At 48.9% G+C, this 21330-nt stretch overlaps 1 protein-coding gene across 1 annotated transcript in view; it reads left to right on the forward strand.

Annotated features, from left to right (window-relative positions):
• LOC311120991 (putative JmjC domain-containing histone demethylation protein 2C) overlaps positions 1-21330 on the forward strand; it is a gene marked incomplete at both ends in the record, with an annotated part of 113381 nt that overhangs the window by 71390 nt on the left and 20661 nt on the right. Inside the window, 4 exons of the mRNA XM_084195541.1 lie at positions 564-2722; positions 5884-6083; positions 10829-13869; positions 20781-20982. Coding sequence (XP_084051667.1) covers positions 564-2722; positions 5884-6083; positions 10829-13869; positions 20781-20982 — 5602 coding nt within the window. The remainder of the gene's footprint in view (positions 1-563; positions 2723-5883; positions 6084-10828; positions 13870-20780; positions 20983-21330) is intronic.

Consider the following 21330-nt stretch of genomic DNA (forward strand, 5'->3'; position numbering starts at 1 on the left):
TGGTCTTCTGCAATGAGTAGCTGTAATTAAGTACAGTAGCTACTAACTACCTAACGTTAATGCTTCAGATAATGAGGTTAGAAAAACAGCTGAATGGTAGGTAGCTAGCTGGCTTAATTACAGGTACTCTTAAGCGTGAAATAACATTGGAAACAACTATCCACAGTTGCTAAAAGTTACCAGTAGCTACCCGCTAGCTAGCTAGCTTTATTGGTCCAGGTAGTGGGTTAGCTAGCCTCGTGCTTCACCGGGCTCACTCGAATACAATACTTACCTATAATAATTACCTACAATAACTACCTAAATAAACTACCTACAATACCTAACTACAATACCTACCTACAATCTAAATACATGGTTTAAGCTTTACTCAAGACCATATAAGAAGCCAAGCTTACCTCCTGCTAGAGAAAACACAACCTCACCCGACCCGATGCCAGCCATTCACAATATATTACCCTCCTATGATTCATCTCTCCAGACTTCTCTAATATATTACCCTTCTATGATTCATCTCTCCAGACTTCTCTAATATATTACCCTTCTATGATTCATCTCTCCAGACTTGTCTAAAAGTATGAGCAGCAAGCAGATGGCTGTGAACAAGCGGAGGAAAGCGGAGGAGGAAGAGGAGAAGAAATCCGGTTTGAAAAGACTGAAAACCGAGACGACAGTGAGGTCAGACTCCTCTGAGGGCAGTGACTCTGAGATGTCTACCAAGAGAACCAGGACGGCAGACTCCTCCTCTGAGGAGGAGCTAAAAGGAAAGGCCGGCCAGGAGCGGCACAAGACCCAGGGTTCTAAGACTGGGAAGGAGTCTGCTCTGATAGGCTGTCTCTCCCCCTGGGGTGAGGAGCTTCAGAAGGCGGAGTCTCAGCCGTCGTCAGCCGACAGGGAGCAGAGGTCATCCCAGCGACAGGGGGAGCGGTCTCCCCTGCAACAGCAGCAGCCCCCTCCCCTGGCCTCCTCCTCCCTGGGCTCTGCCCCCTCTGAGGGCCAAGGGGAGGGCATCATAGAGACCAACAGCACTATGAAAGCCCCCTCCCAGACCCATCCCCAGTCCAAGGACCAGTACACCAGCGTTGGGATGGCCACCAGGACCCAGACCCCCTCTCAGTATGTCATCGACATCACAGCAGAGGACGCTAACGCACACATGGCCTCCCAGGAGAACTCTGAGGCCGTCTCGGCCCTGCTGGCCTCCCAGAATCCATCTGAGCCCTCCTACATCTCTGAGCCCAGCAGACATTTGGTGCTAAACCCCCCTGTGTCCCCTTCCTCTCCCCTTCGTAAGAGCCCCTCCGAGTGTAACCTACGGAACCAGCCTCCCTCAGTGTCAGAGTGTAACCAACGGAACCAGCCTCCCTCGGTGTCAGAGTGTAACCTACGGAACCAGCCTCCCTCAGTGTCAGAGTGTAACCTACGGAACCAGCCTCCCTCGGTGTCAGAGTGTAACCTACGGAACCAGCCTCCCTCGGTGTCAGAGTGTAACCTACGGAACCAGCCTCCCTCGGTGTCAGAGTGTAACCTACGGAACCAGCCTCCCTCGGTGTCAGAGTGTAACCTACGGAACCAGCCTCCCTCGGTGTCAGAGTGTAACCTACGGAACCAGCCTCCCTCGGTGTCAGAGTGTAACCTACGGAACCAGCCTCCCTCGGTGTCAGAGTGTAACCTACGGAACCAGCCTCCCTCGGTGTCAGAGTGTAACCTACGGAACCAGCCTCCCTCGGTGTCAGAGTGTAACCTACGGAACCAGCCTCCCTCGGTGTCAGACTGTAACCTACGGAACCAGCCTCCCTCGGTGTCCGAGTGTAGGAAGCCAGAGATAGAGCAGCAGCACATAGCAGGTAGCCTGGGCAGTAAGATGGAGTTTGTCCATTCAGTGGTGATCAGACCTATAACATCAGTCAGTGAGTCTGCTGCTGTAGCAGAGAGAGAGAAGGTTCAGCAGCAGCTATATTCCTCCATGGTGCCCTGCATTAAGAACGCCTCATTGGCTGACGAGGCCAGGAAGTGGCACAAGCTAAGCCCCTCCCCTGATGTCCCCAAGCCCCTCCCCTCCCCAGAGGCCCTGAAGCCTAAGCCCCTCTGCTCCTCTGACATCATCAAGTCTAAAACACACAGTGTTCTGGAGACTGGGTCTAAACCCAAACCCCTCACCTCCCCGGAGGTGTCCAAGCATAAAGTCCGTTACCCGGACAACCCCCCTCGCTCCAGCTTTAAGCCCGTCCTGGCCCGAGGGACAGCGTCGCCAGGTTCTTGCACTAAGAGCCCGCTAATCATTGATAAGAAGGAGCTTTTCACCGTGTACCGGGACCCTGCGCTGGTCCGTCCCGACCAGGAGTCCAACCACGTGTCCTATCTGCACCCCCAGCTCCACCCCCACCACCTCACCTCTCACCTCCTGCCCTCCTCCCACTCCCACCACCTCCTCTCCGGGGTGCTCTCTGGCCTGCCTCCAGGCCCCCTGCTGGGGGGTCATCCCCGTCTAGACTCCTCAGGGCTGGGGCACCTGGGTCTAGCCCAACACCCCCAGCCCCCTGGATCCCTGCTTTCCCAGACACACAGCCACACCTCAGCCTCATACAACCAGCTGGGAATGTACCCCATTATCTGGCAGTACCCCAACGGGACCCGCTCCTACCCCCCAGGACTCAACATGCCCGGGTCCAAGTGGGTGCACCCCGAAAACACTGTAAACTCTGAGACCAACATGAGGAGGGTGAGTACCAAACAGCCAGATTCTATTCTTCTACAACTCTTCTTCCTGTTCTACTACTGCTTCTATTATGACGTCTTCCTAGCAACAGTAGCATAGCAACTATGCTCATGTTGCCAGTTTAAACAGCTTGCTGCTGTAGCATTTCAACTATGCTCATGTTGCCAGTTTAAACAGCTAGCTACTGTAGCATATCTCTCATGTTCAGTTTGTAAAGACCACTGTCCTGAGTTTTCAGGTTATTTGTTATTCTGTTCTGTTAGTAGGTAGGGGATATCCTAGTTATAGGTTATGTTAGTAGGTAGGGGATATCCTAGTTATAGGTTATGTTAGTAGGTAGGGGATATCCTAGTTAAAGGTTCTGTTAGTAGGTAGGGGATATCCTAGTTAAAGGTTCTGTTAGTAGGTAGGGGATATCCTAGTTATAGGTTCTGTTAGTAGGTAGGGGATATCCTAGTTAAAGGTTCTGTTAGTAGGTAGGGGATATCCTAGTTATAGGTTCTGTTAGTAGGTAGGGGATATCCTAGTTATAGGTTCTGTTAGTAGGTAGGGGATATCCTAGTTAAAGGTTATGTTAGTAGGTAGGGGATATCCTAGTTATAGGTTCTGTTAGTAGGTAGGGGATATCCTAGTTAAAGGTTCTGTTAGTAGGTAGGGGATATCCTAGTTAAAGGTTCTGTTAGTAGGTAGGGGATATCCTAGTTAAAGGTTCTGTTAGTAGGTAGGGGATATCCTAGTTAAAGGTTCTGTTAGTAGGTAGGGGATATCCTAGTTATAGGTTCTGTTAGTAGGTAGGGGATATCCTAGTTAAAGGTTCTGTTAGTAGGTAGGGGATATCCTAGTTAAAGGTTCTGTTAGTAGGTAGGGGATATCCTAGTTATAGGTTCTGTTAGTAGGTAGGGGATATCCTAGTTAAAGGTTCTGTTAGTAGGTAGGGGATATCCTAGTTATAGGTTCTGTTAGTAGGTAGGGGATATCCTAGTTATAGGTTCTGTTAGTAGGTAGGGGATATCCTAGTTATAGGTTCTGTTAGTAGGTAGGGGATATCCTAGTTATAGGTTATGTTAGTAGGTAGGGGATATCCTAGTTAAAGGTTATGTTAGTAGGTAGGGGATATCCTAGTTAAAGGTTATGTTAGTAGGTAGGGGATATCCTAGTTAAAGGTTATGTTAGTAGGTAGGGGATATCCTAGTTATAGGTTCTGTTAGTAGGTAGGGGATATCCTAGTTATAGGTTCTGTTAGTAGGTAGGGGATATCCTAGTTATAGGTTCTGTTAGTAGGTAGGGGATATCCTAGTTATAGGTTCTGTTAGTAGGTAGGGGATATCCTAGTTAACTGACCCTGTCTGTCTCTCTGTATGTTGTTAGACTGACCCTGTCTGTCTCTCTGTATGTCTGGGTCTGACCCTGTCTGTCTCTCTGTATGTCTGGGTCTGACCCTGTCTGTCTCTCTGTATGTCTGGGTCTGACCCTGTCTGTCTCTCTGTATGTTGTTAGACTGACCCTGTCTGTCTCTCTGTATGTTGTTAGACTGACCCTGTCTGTCTCTCTGTATGTTGTTAGACTGACCCTGTCTGTCTCTCTGTATGTCTGGGTCTGACCCTGTCTGTCTCTCTGTATGTTGTTAGACTGACCCTGTCTGTCTCTCTGTATGTCTGGGACTGACCCTGTCTGTCTCTCTGTATGTTGTTAGACTGACCCTGTCTGTCTCTCTGTATGTCTGGGTCTGACCCTGTCTGTCTCTCTGTATGTTGTTAGACTGACCCTGTCTGTCTCTCTGTATGTCTGGGTCTGACCCTGTCTGTCTCTCTGTATGTCTGGGTCTGACCCTGTCTGTCTCTCTGTATGTCTGGGTCTGACCCTGTCTGTCTCTCTGTATGTTGTTAGACTGACCCTGTCTGTCTCTCTGTATGTTGTTAGACTGACCCTGTCTGTCTCTCTGTATGTTGTTAGACTGACCCTGTCTGTCTCTCTGTATGTCTGGGTCTGACCCTGTCTGTCTCTCTGTATGTTGTTAGACTGACCCTGTCTGTCTCTCTGTATGTCTGGGACTGACCCTGTCTGTCTCTCTGTATGTTGTTAGACTGACCCTGTCTGTCTCTCTTTATGTCTGGGTCTGACCCTGTCTGTCTCTCTGTATGTTGTTAGACTGACCCTGTCTGTCTCTCTGTATGTCTGGGTCTGACCCTGTCTGTCTCTCTGTATGTTGTTAGACTGACCCTGTCTGTCTCTCTGTACGTTGTTAGACTGACCCTGTCTGTCTCTCTGTATGTCTGGGTCTGACCCTGTCTGTCTCTCTGTATGTTGTTAGACTGACCCTGTCTGTCTCTCTGTACGTTGTTAGACTGACCCTGTCTGTCTCTCTGTATGTCTGGGTCTGACCCTGTCTGTCTCTCTGTATGTCTGGGTCTGACCCTGTCTGTCTCTCTGCATGTTGTTAGACTGACCCTGTCTGTCTCTCTGTATGTTGTTAGACTGACCCTGTCTGTCTCTCTGTATGTCTGGGTCTGACCCTGTCTGTCTCTCTGTACGTTGTTAGACTGACCCTGTCTGTCTCTCTGTACGTTGTTAGACTGACCCTGTCTGTCTCTCTGTATGTCTGGGTCTGACCCTGTCTGTCTCTCTGTATGTTGTTAGACTGACCCTGTCTGTCTCTCTGTACGTTGTTAGACTGACCCTGTCTGTCTCTCTGTATGTCTGGGTCTGACCCTGTCTGTCTTTCTGTATGTCTGGGTCTGACCCTGTCTGTCTCTCTGTATGTTGTTAGACTGACCCTGTCTGTCTCTCTGTATGTTGTTAGACTGACCCTGTCTGTCTCTCTGTATGTCTGGGTCTGACCCTGTCTGTCTCTCTGTACGTTGTTAGACTGACCCTGTCTGTCTCTCTGTACGTTGTTAGACTGACCCTGTCTGTCTCTCTGTATGTCTGGGTCTGACCCTGTCTGTCTCTCTGTATGTTGTTAGACTGACCCTGTCTGTCTCTCTGTATGTCTGGGTCTGACCCTGTCTGTCTCTCTGTATGTCTGGGTCTGACCCTGTCTGTCTCTCTGTATGTTGTTAGACTGACCCTGTCTGTCTCTCTGTATGTTGTTAGACTGACCCTGTCTGTCTCTCTGTATGTTGTTAGACTGACCCTGTCTGTCTCTCTGTACGTTGTTGTGCCAGAACACGGCCAGCCCTTGGCTGCACCACCAGCACCCTGTCTCCTCCTCTGACAGCCTGGGCCTACTGAGCCACGTCCCGGTCCCGGTCCGCCCAGCCAGCGCCGACCCTCACCGGTCCGACCCCCACCGGCTCATCAAGATCAACCCTCACGCCAGCCCCCCTCTGCCCCTGTCCAAGACCGCTGGAGATCTTCACAAGGAGTGAGTCGTCACTGTTCAGTTCAGCCCCTTAGACACTCACACACACAGTAGACACACACACACACACACACACACACACACACGGACGAAGACACACACACACACACACACACACACACACACACACACACACACACACACACACACACACAGGAACACACACACACACAGGAACACACTCACACACACAGTAGACACACACACACGGACGAAGACACACACACACACACACACACACAGGAACACACACACACACACAGGAACACACACACACACACACACACACACAGGAACACACACACACACACACACACACACACAGGATATCATATAGTCATATCATATAGTCATGTCATATCATATAGTCATCATATATTAATGTCATATCATATAGTCATATCATATATTAATGTCATATCATATATTAATGTCATATCATATAGTCATATCATATATTAATGTCATATCATATATTAATGTCATATCATATAGTCATATCATATATTAATGTAATATCATATAGTCATATCATATAGTCATATCATATATTAATGTCATATCATATAGTCATATCATGTATTAATGTCATATCCACTACTGGTCAAAAGTTTTAGAACACCTACTTATTCAAGGGTTTTTCTTTATTTTTACTATTTTCTACATTCACTGCACTTGATGAAACGTTCAATGTTTTTTAAATGTTCCGTATTAACTGACCTTCATGTCTTAAAGTAATGATGGACTGTCGTTTCTCTTTGCTTATTTGAGCTGTTCTTGCCATAATATGGACTTACCAAATAGGGCTATCTTCTGTATCCCCCCCCCCCCCCCCCCCTCCCCGCCTTGTCACAACACAACTGATTGGCTCAAACGCATTAAGAAGGAAAGAAATTCCACAAATTAACTTTTAAAAAGGCACACCTGTTAATTGAAATGCATTCCAGGTGACTACCTCATGAAGCTGGTTGAGAGAATGCCAAGAATGTGCAAAGCTGTCATCAAGGCAAAGGGTGGCTACTTTGAAGAATTTGTTTAACACTTTTTTGGTTACTACATGATTCCATATGTGTTATTTCATAGTTTTGATGTAGTCACTATTATTCTACAATGTAAAAAATAGTACAAATAAAGAAAAACCCTTGAATGAGTAGGTGTTCTAAAACTTTGGACCGGTAGTGTGGTCCTGTCATATAGTCCTATCGTATAGTCCTGTTGTAGTCGTGACATATAGTCGTGTCAGGTCATATAGATAGTCATAGTCATATCATATAGTCATGGTCATGTCATATCAAATAGTCATATCATATAATCATATAGTCATATCATCATTTGGTATTTTATTAGGAAAGAAGCAGCTACTCTTCCTGGGGTCCACACAAAACATGAGATAATACAGAACATTAATAAACAAGAACAGCTCAAGGACAGAACTACATATATTTTAAAATGGCACACATAGCCTACACATCAATACATACACACAAAATATCTAGGTCAAGTAGGGGAGAAGCGTTGTGCCGTGAGGTGTTGCTTTATATGTTTTTTGAAACCAGGTTTGCTGTATATTTGAGCAATATGAGATGGAAGGGAGTTCCATGCATTAATGGCTCTATTAAATACTGTATGCTTTCTTGAATATGTTCTGGCTTTGGGGGACTGTGAATAGACCCTTGGTGGCATGTCTGGTGGGGTTAGTGTGTGTGTCAGATGAGTGTAAGTTGACTATGCAAACAATTTGGAATGTTTAACACATTGTTTGTTATAAAAAGTGATGCAGTCAGTCTCTCCTCAACTCTTAGCCAAGAGAGACTGTTATGCATAGTATTAATATTAGTCCTCTGATTACAATGAAGAGCAAGACGTGCCGGTCTGTTCTGGGCCAGTTGCAGCTTAACTAGGTCTTTCCTTGCAGCACTGGACCACACGACTGGACAATAATCAAGATAAGATAAAACTAGAGTCTGCAGGACTTGCTTTGTGGAGTGTGGTGTCAAAACAGCAGAGCATCTCTTTATTATGGACAGACCTCTCCCCATCTTTACAACCATTCAATATATATGTTTTGACCATGACAGTTTACAATCTAAGGTAACACCAAGTCATTTAGTCTCCTCAACTTGTTCAACAGCCACACCATTCATTACCAGATTCAGCTCAGGTCTAGAACTTAGGGAATGATTGGTACGAATACAATGCTCTTAGTTTTAGAGATGTTCAGGACCAGTTTATTACTGGCCACCCATTCCAAAACAGACTGCAACTCTTTGTTAAGGGTTTCAGTGACTTCATTAGCTGTGGTTGCTGATGATTATATGGTTGAATCATCAGCGTACATGGACACACATGCTTTGTTTAATGCCAGTGGCAGGTCATTGGTAAAAATAGAAAATAGTAGAGGGCCTAGAGTGCTGCCCTGCGGTACACCACACTTTATATGTTTGACATTAGAGAAGCTACCATTAAAGAAAACCCTTTGAGTTCTATTAGATAGATAGCTCTGAATCCACGATATGGCAGAGGTTGAAAAGCCATAACACATACGTTTTTTTCAACTACAGGTTATGGTCAATAATATCAAAGGCTGCACTGAAATCTAACTGTACAGCTCCCACAATCTTCTTATTATCAATTTCTTTCAACCAATCATCAGTCATTGGTGTCAGTGCAGTACATGTTGAGTGCCCTTCTCTATAAGCATGCGGAAAGTCTGTTGTTAATTTGTTTACAGAGAAATAGCATTGTATTTGGTTAAACATCATTATTTTCCAACAGTTTGCTAAGAGCTGGCAGCAAGCTGATTAGGTTCGCTGTTAGAACCAGTAAAGGCCACTTTACCATAGTCATATCATCATATATAGTCATATCATATAGTCATATCATATAGTCAAATAGTCATATCATATAATCAAATAGTCATATACAGTGGGGGAAAAAAGTATTTAGTCAGCCACCAATTGTGCAAGTTCGCCCACTTAAAAAGATGAGAGAGGCCTGCAATTTTCATCATAGGTACACGTCAACTATGACAGACAAATTGAGAATTTTTTTCTCCAAAAAATCACATTGTAGGATTTTTAATGAATTTATTTGCAAATTAGGGTGGAAAATAAGTATATGGTCACCTACAAACAAGCAAGATTTCTGGCTCTCACAGACCTGTAACTTCTTCTTTAAGAGGCTCCTCTGTCCTCCACTCGTTACCTGTATTAATGGCACCTGTTTGAACTTGTTATCAGTATAAAAGACACCTGTCCACAACCTCAAACAGTCACACTCCAAACTCCACTATGGCCAAGACCAAAGAGCTGTCAAAGGACACCAGAAACAAAATTGTACACCTGCACCAGGCTGGGAAGACTGAATCTGCAATAGGTAAGCAGCTTGGTTTGAAGAAATCAACTGTGGGAGCAATTATTAGGAAATGGAAGACATACAAGACCACTGATAATCTCCCTCGATCTGGGGCTCTACGCAAGATCTCACCCCGTGGGGTCAAAATGATCACAAGAACGGTGAACAAAAATCCCAGAACCACACGGGGGGACCTAGTGAATGACCTGCAGAGAGCTGGGACCAAAGTAACAAAGCCTACCATCAGTAACACACTACGCCGCCAGGGACTCAAATCCTGCAGTGCAAGACATGTCCCCCTGCTTAAGCCAGTACATGTCCAGGCCCGTCTGAAGTTTGCTAGAGTGCATTTGGATGATCCAGAAGAGGATTGGGAGAATGTCATATGGTCAGATGAAACCAAAATAGAACTTGTTGGTAAAAACTCAACTCGTCGTGTTTGGAGGACAAAGAATGCTGAGTTGCATCCAAAGAACACCATACCTACTGTGAAGCATGGGGGTGGAAACATCATGCTTTGGGGCTGTTTTTCTGCAAAGGGACCAGGACGACTGATCCGTGTAAAGGAAAGAGTGAATGGGGCCATGTATCGTGAGATTGAGTGAAAACCTCCTTCCATCAGCAAGGGCATTAAAGATGAAATGTGGCTGGGTCTTTCAGCATGACAATGATCCCAAACACACCGCCCGGGCAACGAAGGAGTGCCTTCGTAAGAATCATTTCAAGGTCCTGGAGTGGCCTAGCCAGTCTCCATATCTCAACCCCATAGAAAATCTTTGGAGGGAGTTGAAAGTCCGTGTTGCCCAGCGACAGCCCCAAAACATCACTGCTCTAGAGGAGATCTGCATGGAGGAATGGGCCAAAATACCAGCAACAGTGTGTGAAAACCTTGTGAAGACTTACAGAAAACGTTTGACCTGTGTCATTGCCAACAAAGGGTATATAACAAAGTATTGAGAAACTTTTGTTATTGACCAAATACTTATTTTCCACCATAATTTGCAAATAAATTCATAAAAAATCCTACAATGTGATTTTCTGGATTATTTTTTCTCATTTTGTCTGTCATAGTTGACGTGTACCTATGATGAAAATTACAGGCCTCTCTCATCTTTTTAAGTAGGAGAACTTGCACAATTGGTGGCTGACTAAATACTTTTTTTCCCCACTGTAATCATATCATATAGTCATATCATAAAGTGTTTACTAGGAAATGTACTGAATCAATATTTTTACTTGGAAATTAACTGAATCATTATTATATTTACTAGGAAATTAACTGAATCGTTATTATATTTACTAGGAAATTAACTGAATCATTAGTATATTTATTAGGAAACAGCCTGTGATGCCTGTCTGGTCTGTAGCTGAATGGTGTTGATGTCTCTCCTCAGGGAGTTGGACCCCATCCGAACCATCACTCTGGCCCACCTGAAGCAGGAGCAGGACCGCAGCAGAACCCCGACCGGGAAGGACGGTCACCTGCACCACCTCTACCTGGAGGCCCAGCATAAACAACAGCAACAGAGGATGGTCCAGCAGCAGCAGGACGCAGGGGAGAGGGACCGGGCCAGTAAGTACAAGGAGGAGAACAGACGAATCCTCCAGGAGAGCATCGAGGTGGCCCCCTTCACCGCTAAGATCCGCTCCAGTGAGACTGACAGGGAGCCTAACCCATACCGCCGGATCCCCTCGCTCCCCTCCCTGCCCCACCCCCACCCCCAGCGCCTCCATCAGGAGAAGGAGACGGAGCAGCCTGCAGCAGACCTGTATCAGTTTAAACAGCAGGCCGTGTCCCAGCACAATCTCCCCCAGAGTAACTACTTCACTACCCTGTCCAACAGTGTGGTCAACGAGCCGCCACGTCTCTACCCCTCTAAAGAGCTCAACACGTACTTTGAGAAGGTGAGCAGGGAGCAGGGCTCAGCAGCGACCTCTAGTCTCTCTCTGGGGGGAACGTTCAGGTCCAAACCCCCTCCTCTCATCAAACACCAGCATGATGGGGAGGGTCTGGTAGGGAAGATATCAGAGCAGCTGAACCAGCAGGTTGGCCTATCCACCGTGCAGAGGTATCCTCTCAGTACCATAGTCAGCCCTGTTAGTCCAGATATCTCCCCTTCCTCCAGTCAGACCCAGAGTCAGACCCAGAGTCAGACCCAGAGTCAGACCCAGAGTCAGACCCAGCTAAGGTGTATGCCAGCTCTGCACCGCGCCCCCGTGTTCCACCCTCCTATCCAGAAGACACTGGACAGGAAGGAGACGGGCTACGGCCGTCTGTCTCCACCCACCCTGACCCCCATCCAGCCAGTCAGCTCGGCCAGTAAGGTGTCTGAGCAGCAGAAACCGCCCACCCTTCTGCCCGAGCTACGGGAGGTCAGCGCCGTGTGTAAGGGCGGGGCAGCGATGACCTCATCCGAGGTGTTGCGAGCCAGCGACTCTCAGAGCCATGACAAGCTGGGATGGCATTCTGAGAGGAGCCACGGCAGGAAGCCCGGGGCCACCACGCCGTCTGTTATCGTCCGGCCCTCTACGTGTATTAAGTACGACGGCTCGCCAGGCGCCAAGACCTCTTCCTCGGCCAAGGACTCTCTGACGGGGAGGATGTTCCCAGGCGGTGGGCCTCAGACAGTCTACCTGAAACTGGCCGAGGAGAGAGAGAGAGACAGGGAGTCTGGAGGGAAGGTGATCCTGCCAAACACTAACTTGGAGGAGGCAGTCTGCGTGCAACAGTACAAGAACAACTTTATTAGAGTGTCCCAGTCTCAGGGAACCTTTCCAGTCTCTGTCTCGGCTGCTGCCAACTCTGTGTGCAATATGAGGAGCGATGTGACCACGTCAGCCTCCAACATGGCCTCCTACAGTGTGCTGTGTAGAAGAGAAGAGAGGACCTACTGTGGGTCCAAAACCTCCAGCAGTAGCAGGACAGAGAGCTGTGGCACCCAGGGCAGGGCCTTCCACTCAGGGCCTGGGTTAGGGCCAGGGGCTGAGCTCCAGCAACAGGAGGGGGGCTCCTCCAGGACCTCATCCCCCAACCTGCACCCCGGGCCCAGAACCTGCCTGGCCAGCAGCACCCAGGTCTCTCCCAGCCCCAGCCAGTCCTACTCTGGGAGCTTTATCCATCTGAAGAAGCACAAGGCAGCGTTAGCAGCAGCCCAGCAGTCCAGAGGCCCTAGCAACAGCTCCAGCGGTAGTGGTTCTGAGAGCCTCCACATCTCCCCTCCACCTCCCCTTGCCTCAGCCTCAGCCCAGGACCACAGAACCACAGCAAGCCCAGGACCACAGCAAGCAGGAGCTAGCCCCAGCCCTGGCCCCCTCCCCAATGGCCAGCCAGCCCAGATGAACCAGAGCCAGTCTCAACCCAACTACCACAAGCTGAAGAAGGCCTGGCTAACCAGACACTCAGAGGAGGGCAGTAACAGGAATATTAACACTATGATTAAAACAGAGGAGGGCAGTAACAGGAATATTAACACTATGATTAAAACAGAGGAGGATAGTAACAGGAATGTTAACACTATGATTAAAACCGAGGACAGTAACACTATGATTAAAACAGAGGAGGCTGATAAGTCTGTTACCACCACTGTGAACCCCTCTGTGTCTAAGTCTGTTACCAGCACTGTGAGCCCCTCTGTGTCTAAGTCTGTTACCACCACTGTGAGCCCCTCTGTGTCTAAGTCTGTTACCAGCACTGTGAGCCCCTCTGTGTCTAAGTCTGTTACCACCACTGTGAGCCCCTCTGTGTCTAAGTCTGTTACCACCACTGTGAGCCCCTCTGTGTCTAAGTCTGTTACCAGCACTGTGAGCCCCTCTGTGTCTAAGTCTGTTACCACCACTGTGAGCCCCTCTGTGTCTAAGTCTGTTACCACCACTGTGAGCCCCTCTGTGGCTAAGTCTGTTACCACCACTGTGAGCCCCTCTGTGTCTAAGTCTGTTACCACCACTGTGAGCCCCTCTGTGTCTAAGTCTGTTACCACCACTGTGAGCCCCTCTGTGTCTAAGTCTGTTACCACCACTGTGAGCCCCTCTGTGTCTAAGTCTGTTACCACCACTGTGAGCCCTTCTGTGTCTGAGATGGAGATGATCAAGCCTTGCACCGTCACTCTGATTGCCTCCACCTCCAGTGACGTGGAGATGAAGATTGAAGAGGTCAAAGGTCAGGAGGACAAGATGGCCGCTGAGGACAGGAATACGCGGCGCGGGAGCAAGAGGACGTATGACCACGACTCGGCCTCGGAGAGCGGAGAGGACTCTGACGCCAGCGAGAGCAGCAAGCAGGAGCAGAGGGCTAAGAGACAGCCCAAACCCACCTACAAGAAGAAACAGAACGACCTGCAGAAGAGGAAAGGAGAGGGAGAGAAAGCGGAGGAGGAGAAAGCCAACAGCATCTTCCGGAGCGCCAGGGAGAAGACCAAGCTCAAACTGGCCAACAGCAGTAAGTCTAGCAGGAAAGGGACATTTCATATCCAACTTCTCCAGCACCACCCAACATTAACATGGAAAAATTGTGCATTTCTGTTCTGTAGTAACAAAATGGACTAAGTGTTTCCGATGACATAATCAACCAACTAGTAGGCAATGCCTGCTCATGATTGGTCAAAGCACATGATGCACACCGATGATGTCATTGGAAACACTTATCTTCCTCTATCTGTTTTACTACAGAACACATGTTGGGGTGGTGCTGGAGATGATGAGAAGTTTCCCTTTATTAACGCATGCACAGACACACACACACGTAACTCTAATATGAATATGGTTTCAATTTCATATAGCATTGTAACAACATGTCAACTCAGTCTCTCAGCTCATCATACGTTAGCTGGCCTTACTATATGATATATTACATATTATTATGAAGATTAGTGGTTCTATTCCTTCAAAAGCTGGCTGATATGAGCTGGCTAATGTTGTGCTTATTGGTTCCTGAAGGGGAGAGGTAGAGGGGTGTAGCATGGCAGAATCAGAACCACGGAGTTCTATTTCTGGAACATCTGGAGTGCAGCTTTGTTCTGAGAATTAAAACACAGCTCTTCCAGGAAGGAATGTTCACGCTGATGTGAAATCCATCTTGCCAGGACACTGAGAACACGCTGATGTGAAATCCATCTTGCCAGGACACTAAGAACACGCTGATGTGAAATCCATCTTGCCAGGACACTCTAAGAACACGCTGATGTGAAATCCATCTTGCCAGGACACTCTGAGAACACGCTGATGTGAAATCCATCTTGCCAGGACACTCTAAGAACACGCTGATGTGAAATCCATCTTGCCAGGACACTCTGAGAACACGCTGATGTGAAATCCATCTTGCCAGGACACTAAGAACACGCTGATGTGAAATCCATCTTGCCAGGACACTCTAAGTCAGAGGGGGGTACTCGAAGGGAGAGGTTCGATGGGTACTCCCGGCCGTCCGTGCCTCAGTCAGACACCGCTTGCCTCTCTCACACCTCTGTGATCTGGTCCTACAGAGACTTTCGGGTACTCCCGGCCGTCCGTGCCTCAGTCAGACACCGCTTGCCTCTCCCACACCTCTGTGATCTGGTCCTACAGAGACTTTCGGGTACTCCCGGCCGTCCGTGCCTCAGTCAGACACCGCTTGCCTCTCCCACACCTCTGTGATCTGGTCCTACAGAGACTTTCGGTCTGAGAGGCTAGCTAGCCTAGCTTGCACTAAAAAGCTTCCTGGCGAACGTTGGCTAGAATGGCTAACTTCCGATGAATTAAACGTACTAGTTTTCCCCAGGCGTTATGGCAACCTATTCGTATTTCCAATTCCTGGAGTTGGAGGGAGGTAACAGGGCTACTGCTCTGATAAGGAAGCAGACTCAGAGCACTTGGCTCTGGAGCGAGGGGCCTTAGAACGGATCTGAGCGACCAGTGCGCCCCTTCACAAAAATATTACTGTGGCAACAGTGCCCCCACATTTGGCTATGGCCAACGGGGTACAACGTCAGCCATTGCCGGAACCCCCAGTGCCCATAAAGGGACCGGGCTTCATACAGTCTCACGGAAGCACAACGTACATTGCCTTCGAAAAGTTTTCAGACCCCTTGACTTTTTCCACATGTTACGTTACAGCCTTATTCTAAATTGATTTTTTTCCTCATCAATCTACACACAATACCCCATAATGACAAAGCAAAAAAAGGTTTTTATTAAAATTATTGCTCATTTATTAAAAATGAAAAAATAAAATCACATTTACGTAAGTATTCTGACCCTTTACTCAGTACTTTGTTGAAGCACCATTGGCAGCGATTACAGCCTTGAGTCTTCTTGGGTATGACCCTACAAGTTTGGCACACCTGTATTTGGGGAGTTTCTCCCATTCTTCTCTGCAGATCAGGTTGGATGGGGAGTGTCGCTGCACAGCTATTTTCAGGTCTCTCCAGAGATGTTAGATCGGGTTCAAGTCCGGGCTCTGGCTGGGCCACTCAAGGACATTCAGAGACTTGTCCCGAAGCCACTCCTGCGTTGTCTTGGCTGTTTGCTTAGGGTCGTTGTCCTGTTGGAAGGTGAACCTTCGCCCCAGTCTGAGGTCATGAGCGCTCTGGAGCAGGTTTTCATCAAGGATCTCTCTGTACTTTGCTCCGTTCATCTTTGCCTCGATCCTGACTGGTCTTCCCTGCCGCTGAAAAACATCCCCACAGCATGATGCTGCCACCACCATGCTTCACCGTAGGGATGGTGCCAGGTTTCCTCCAGACGTGACGCTTGGCATTCAGGCCAAATAGTTCAATCTTGGTTTCATCAGACCAGAGGACCTTGTTTCTCATGCTCTGAGAGTCTTTAGGTGCCTTTTGGCAAACTCCAAGCGGGTTGTCATGTGCCTTGGCTCCAGGGTGAGAGTGACAAGTTGGGGAACTGTCAACAAGGGGTGCCCCTCCCCCGTAGGTGTCTCATTACTGGGATTCATTGCTGATTCTTGCCTGTTTCTTTTCTTTTTCTTTTTATTTAACTACAATGACGGCCTACACCGGCCAAACCCGGACGACGCTGGGCCAATTGTGCGCCGCCCTATGGGACTCCCAATCACGGCCGGTTGTGATACAGCCTGGAATGGAACCAGGGGGTCTGTAGTGACGCCTCAAGCACTGAGATGCAGTGCCTTAGACCGCTGTGCCATTCTGGAGCCAGTAGGTCACTAGTCTCTATGAGGTGCCTAGTGATACAGGTTATGAGCTCTGTAGGTGATTAGTCGTTGGTAGCGGAGTCGGGGAACAACCAGAGTTGGACACAACCATGCTATTATCACACACACAGTCTCTGTGGTTCATATGAACCCCGGAATGAGCTGTCTCCAGCTCAATGCTTTTCATTCCTGGGAATTAGATTCCAGTCCGACTCGCCCGTCTGCTACCACAGAACGGTCCCATTCCCAGCGAGGTTAAAAGGCACTTTGTGGCCAGTACCTGTGACTGCTCGGTAGGGTCACCTCCATTTTACATGTACTTTTTAGTCATTTAGCAGACAATCTTATCCAGCAGTAAGTGCATACATTTTCATACTGGTCCCCCATGGGAATTGAACCCACAACCCTGGCTTTGCAAGCGCCATGCTCTACCAACTGAGCTACACGGGACTCCATGATAACGTTTTTTTCCCCTGAGTCTATTTTTAATGCTTGCGGTCCATGGCTGGGTGCCAGCTGGATACCGGATTGCATCTTACCGCCTAAACGGAGTGAGGCTCGTTGTGACAACAGCACCCCTACTGATCGGATACCGGATTGCATCTTACTGCCTAAACGGAGTGAGGCTCGTTGTGACAACAGCACCCCTACTGATCGGATACCGGATTGCATCTTACTGCCTAAACGGAGTGAGGCTCGTTGTGACAACAGCACCCCTACTGATCGGATACCGGATTGCATCTTACTGCCTAAACGGAGTGAGGCTCGTTGTGACAACAGCACCCCTACTGATCGGATACCGGATTGCATCTTACTGCCTAAACGGAGTGAGGCTCGTTGTGACAACAGCACCCCTATTTGATCGCCTAATGATGGTACCCAAAGTGGGCCAGGCTTTAGGCAAACCTTGGCACATAAACACAGTTTTACGGGTATCTAAAGTGTTGTCTCCCGCATGTGAGTTCAATGAAAAGGGTCCCTTATCCACGTTCCCTTATCCACGGTTGTCAAGAATAGTGGAAATGGAAAAATAACCAGTCTTTCCCAGTCCACAAGGTGGCGTTCTCATCCCTTCGGATGGCACTTCACAGGAGCCTCGCTGTCTGCTCCGACCAATGGGAGTGCGCAGTGTTGCACTGGATCATGTAAACAGTGACGTCAGAGTACGGGCTACAATTTGTTGTACATCCCCCACGCTTCTGCGGCATCATCACGTTGACTGTTCCGGAAGCCTCAGTGGCCATTTTGAGGGAGGAAATATTCTCCCTTCTCCAGAAGCAGGCAATCCGAGTCGTTCCTATGTCTGAGATCCAGGACGGCTGGTACAGGCCGGTATTTCCTGGTTACGAAAAGGGACGTTACTTTGCATCCCATTCTAGACCTACGGGCACTTCAGAGTCTACAAATTCAGAATGCTCATGAGCTGCCGGCTTTTACAGTCGATTGGCTGCTGGCGGCAGCGTCGTGGGGGCAAGCAGTGTTACACATATCCAATACTGTCCCGTATTCAGTCTCTAGGCTTCGTCAGAAACCAGAAAAAGATCTGTCTGACTCTTATCTCAGCACATTTCGCTTCTGGGTCTCGGGCTAGACTCACTGGCGTATCACACTTTTCCGTCCCAACAGAGGGTGTCCGGGCTCTGGGGCTGGGTTCCAGTGCACTGGGGATGATAGAAGGCCTGTTGTTGATGCAGCCTTTCCAGCACAGAGGGCTAGCCACTCACCTGGACGCTTCTCGCAGCCTTAACCGGTCGCTTCCACCCCTTCAGGCCTACGGGCCCTGGCCCAGCCTTTCCAGCACAGAGGGCTGGCCACTCACCTGGACGCATCTCGCAGCCTTAACCGGTCGCTTCCACCCCTTCAGGCCTACGGGCCCTGGTCCAGTGCTCTGCTATTGTCAGGGGGCTCCCATGGGCTGAGTTGTATCCCACAAGGTTATCACGACAGATGCATCCCTCCGAGGGTTGGGTGCGTGGTACGAAGGCAACTCGATTTATAATATAATAATAATAATAATATGCCATTTAGCAGACGCTTTTATCCAAAGCGACTTACAGTCATGCGTGCATACATTTTTTTTTGTGCATGGGTGGTCCCGGGGATTGAACCCACTACCTTGGCGTTACAAGCGCCGTGCTCTACCAGCTGAGCTACAGAGGACCACGATTTGGGGGGTATGGACTGTGGCGCAGAGCACACTGTATATCAAATGTCAGAACCTACATTATTATGGTGTTGGTGGCATACATCAACAGATGAGGAGGGACTCTGTCTCTCTCCCTCCTAACCATGGCTTGCTCCCCATTGCTGTGGTGCAGTGCGCACATGCTCTCGCTTCGGGCGACGGATTTCCCCGGTTGCCTTAACTCGGCCGCAGATCTTCTATCCAGGTGGGGCCCTCTCTCTCAGGAGTGCTGGGTACACCCCTGGGAGGTCTCCCAGATATGGGAAATGTTTGGCAGGGCCGACATAGATCTGTACGCATCGCGAAGCAGCAGCCTTTGTTGTCAGTTTTTCTCAATGAGGGACCAGGACACTCCATTGGGAAGCATTGGAGCACCAGTGGCCTCAGACTCTCCTTTACGCATTTCCCCCCCTGTGGAGCTGGTTTAGCCCACGTGGAGTGGGTACGCCTGGAGGGCTTGTTGTTGATTTCATGTGGCTCCCTGTTGGCCCAAGCAGCCTTGGTTTGCGGAGATCATTTGCCTGTTGTGCGGGGTCCCGTGGCAACTCCCGCTGCGCAGGGATCTGCTGTCCCAGGCACACAGGCAGGTTTGGCTCCCTCGGCCAGAGATTTGCGATCTGTGGGCTTGGCCCCTGAGAGGTCCAATCTTGACGGCTGGAGGTTTACCTCCGAACCTGATTGCTACTATTCAGTCCGCAGGGGCTCCCTCCACTAGAGGGCTGTCTGGGTATAAGTGGCAGCCATTGGAGCTCTGGTGCCCAGATAAAGGTAGTGTTCCTTTTCAGAGTACTCTGGGGGACATTTTAAATGTTCCTACAGTAGCTTTTCGGGCAGAGCTCAGTGTAACACCCAGTGTGTTGACGGCTGGGACAGGACAGGGTCATTAGGCAGAGCTCAGTGGAACACCCAGTGGGTTGACGGCTGGGACAGGACAGGGTCATTATGCAGAGCTCAGTGTAACACCCAGTGGGTTGACGGCTGGGACAGGACAGGGTCATTAGGCAGAGCTCAGTGGAACACCCAGTGGGTTGGAAGCTGGGGGACAGGGTCATTAGGCAGAGCTCAGTGTAACACCCAGTGGGTTGGCAGCTGGGGGACAGGACAGGGTCATTAGGCAGAGCTCAGTGTAACACCCAGTGGGTTGGCAGCTGGGGGACAGGGTCATTAGGCAGAGCTCAGTGGAACACCCAGTGGGTTGACGGCTGGGACAGGACAGGGTCATTAGGCAGAGCTCAGTGTAACACCCAGTGGGTTGGCAGCTGGGGGACAGGGTCATTAGGCAGAGGTCAGTGTAACACCCAGTGTGTTGACGGCTGGGACAGGACAGGGTCATTAGGCAGAGCTCAGTGGAACACAATACCAAGACTACCACATCTTGCGGGGTCTGGGTGTTCTGGGTGGTCAGCCGTGGGCCGTTTCATTTAGTGTCCGCTGGGGCCGGCTTGGGGTGGGATTCTTGTTCCCCATAGTTGTGTTGTATCGACTGAAAGGGAACGTAACATTATGACTATAACTACTGTTCCCTGAAGCAGGGAAATGAGGTCCAACACCTGCATCGCCTGGTTCTGGGCTTGGTGAAGAGCGGTACTGAATTGAAGGAATTAATCCAAGCCTCAGGGTTATCACCTGTGGAAGGCGGCGCTTTCAGCGAGGCGCAGATTTCACTGGCCTTGTCAGGCGTGATTTTAGTTCTTCATTCGAAGTCACGAGAGTGCGACTCCCTGTAGTTGTGTTGTACCTCATTTCCCTCCTTCAGGGAACAGTAGTTATAGTCACAACGTTACGTTTTTATGATGATCTTTATATCCATTATGAGTTGAAATTGAATTGACCTCAACTCTGGTGTAGAGAAATACATAAGACCTCTAGCTACAGTAAATGGGTCTGTGTACGTCCTGTTGTTAACCATCTCTCTGTCCCCTCTGGTACCAGATGGTATCCCCTGCTCTGTGCTGAAGGACTGATCATGTCTCTGTATTAGATATCATAGTAACCGTCTCTCTGTCCCCTCCTGTACCAGATGGTATCCCCCGCTCTGTGCTGAAGGACTGGAGGAAGGTGAAGAAGCTGAAGCAGACGGGGGAGTCGTTCCTGCAGGATGACTCGTGCTCCGAGATCGGCCCCAACCTGCAGAAGTGTCGGGAGTGTCGCGTTGTCCGCAGCAAGAAGGGGGAGCAGCCCGCTCATTCTCCTGTCTTCTGCCGCTTCTACTACTTCCGCCGGTGAGTCTCGTTTTGTTATCTGATTAGCTGGTCCGCTGGTTAGGTGGTATTTGATTGGCTGCTCTGCCTCTCGGCTGGTGTTGATAATGATGGATGCCGTTTTATGGACTCTTAACCAACCGTGCTATTTTGTGTGTTTTTTCGCATTGTTTGTAACTTATTTTGTACATAATGTTGCTGCTACCGTCTCTTATGGCCGAAAAGAGCTTCTGGACATCAGAACAGCGATTACTCACCTTGAACTGGACAAGTAATTTTTATTTAATGAGTCAGGCAAAAGAGGGATTTGCTCCAGACACCCGACAGTCTGTCCCTGATGTTTTTCCTGGAGAGAAGTGGCTTCTTTGC

Source organism: Coregonus lavaretus (genome assembly GCF_964263955.1).
Source record: "Coregonus lavaretus genome assembly, contig: HAP1_SCAFFOLD_1327, whole genome shotgun sequence".
NCBI lineage: Eukaryota > Metazoa > Chordata > Actinopteri > Salmoniformes > Salmonidae > Coregonus > Coregonus lavaretus.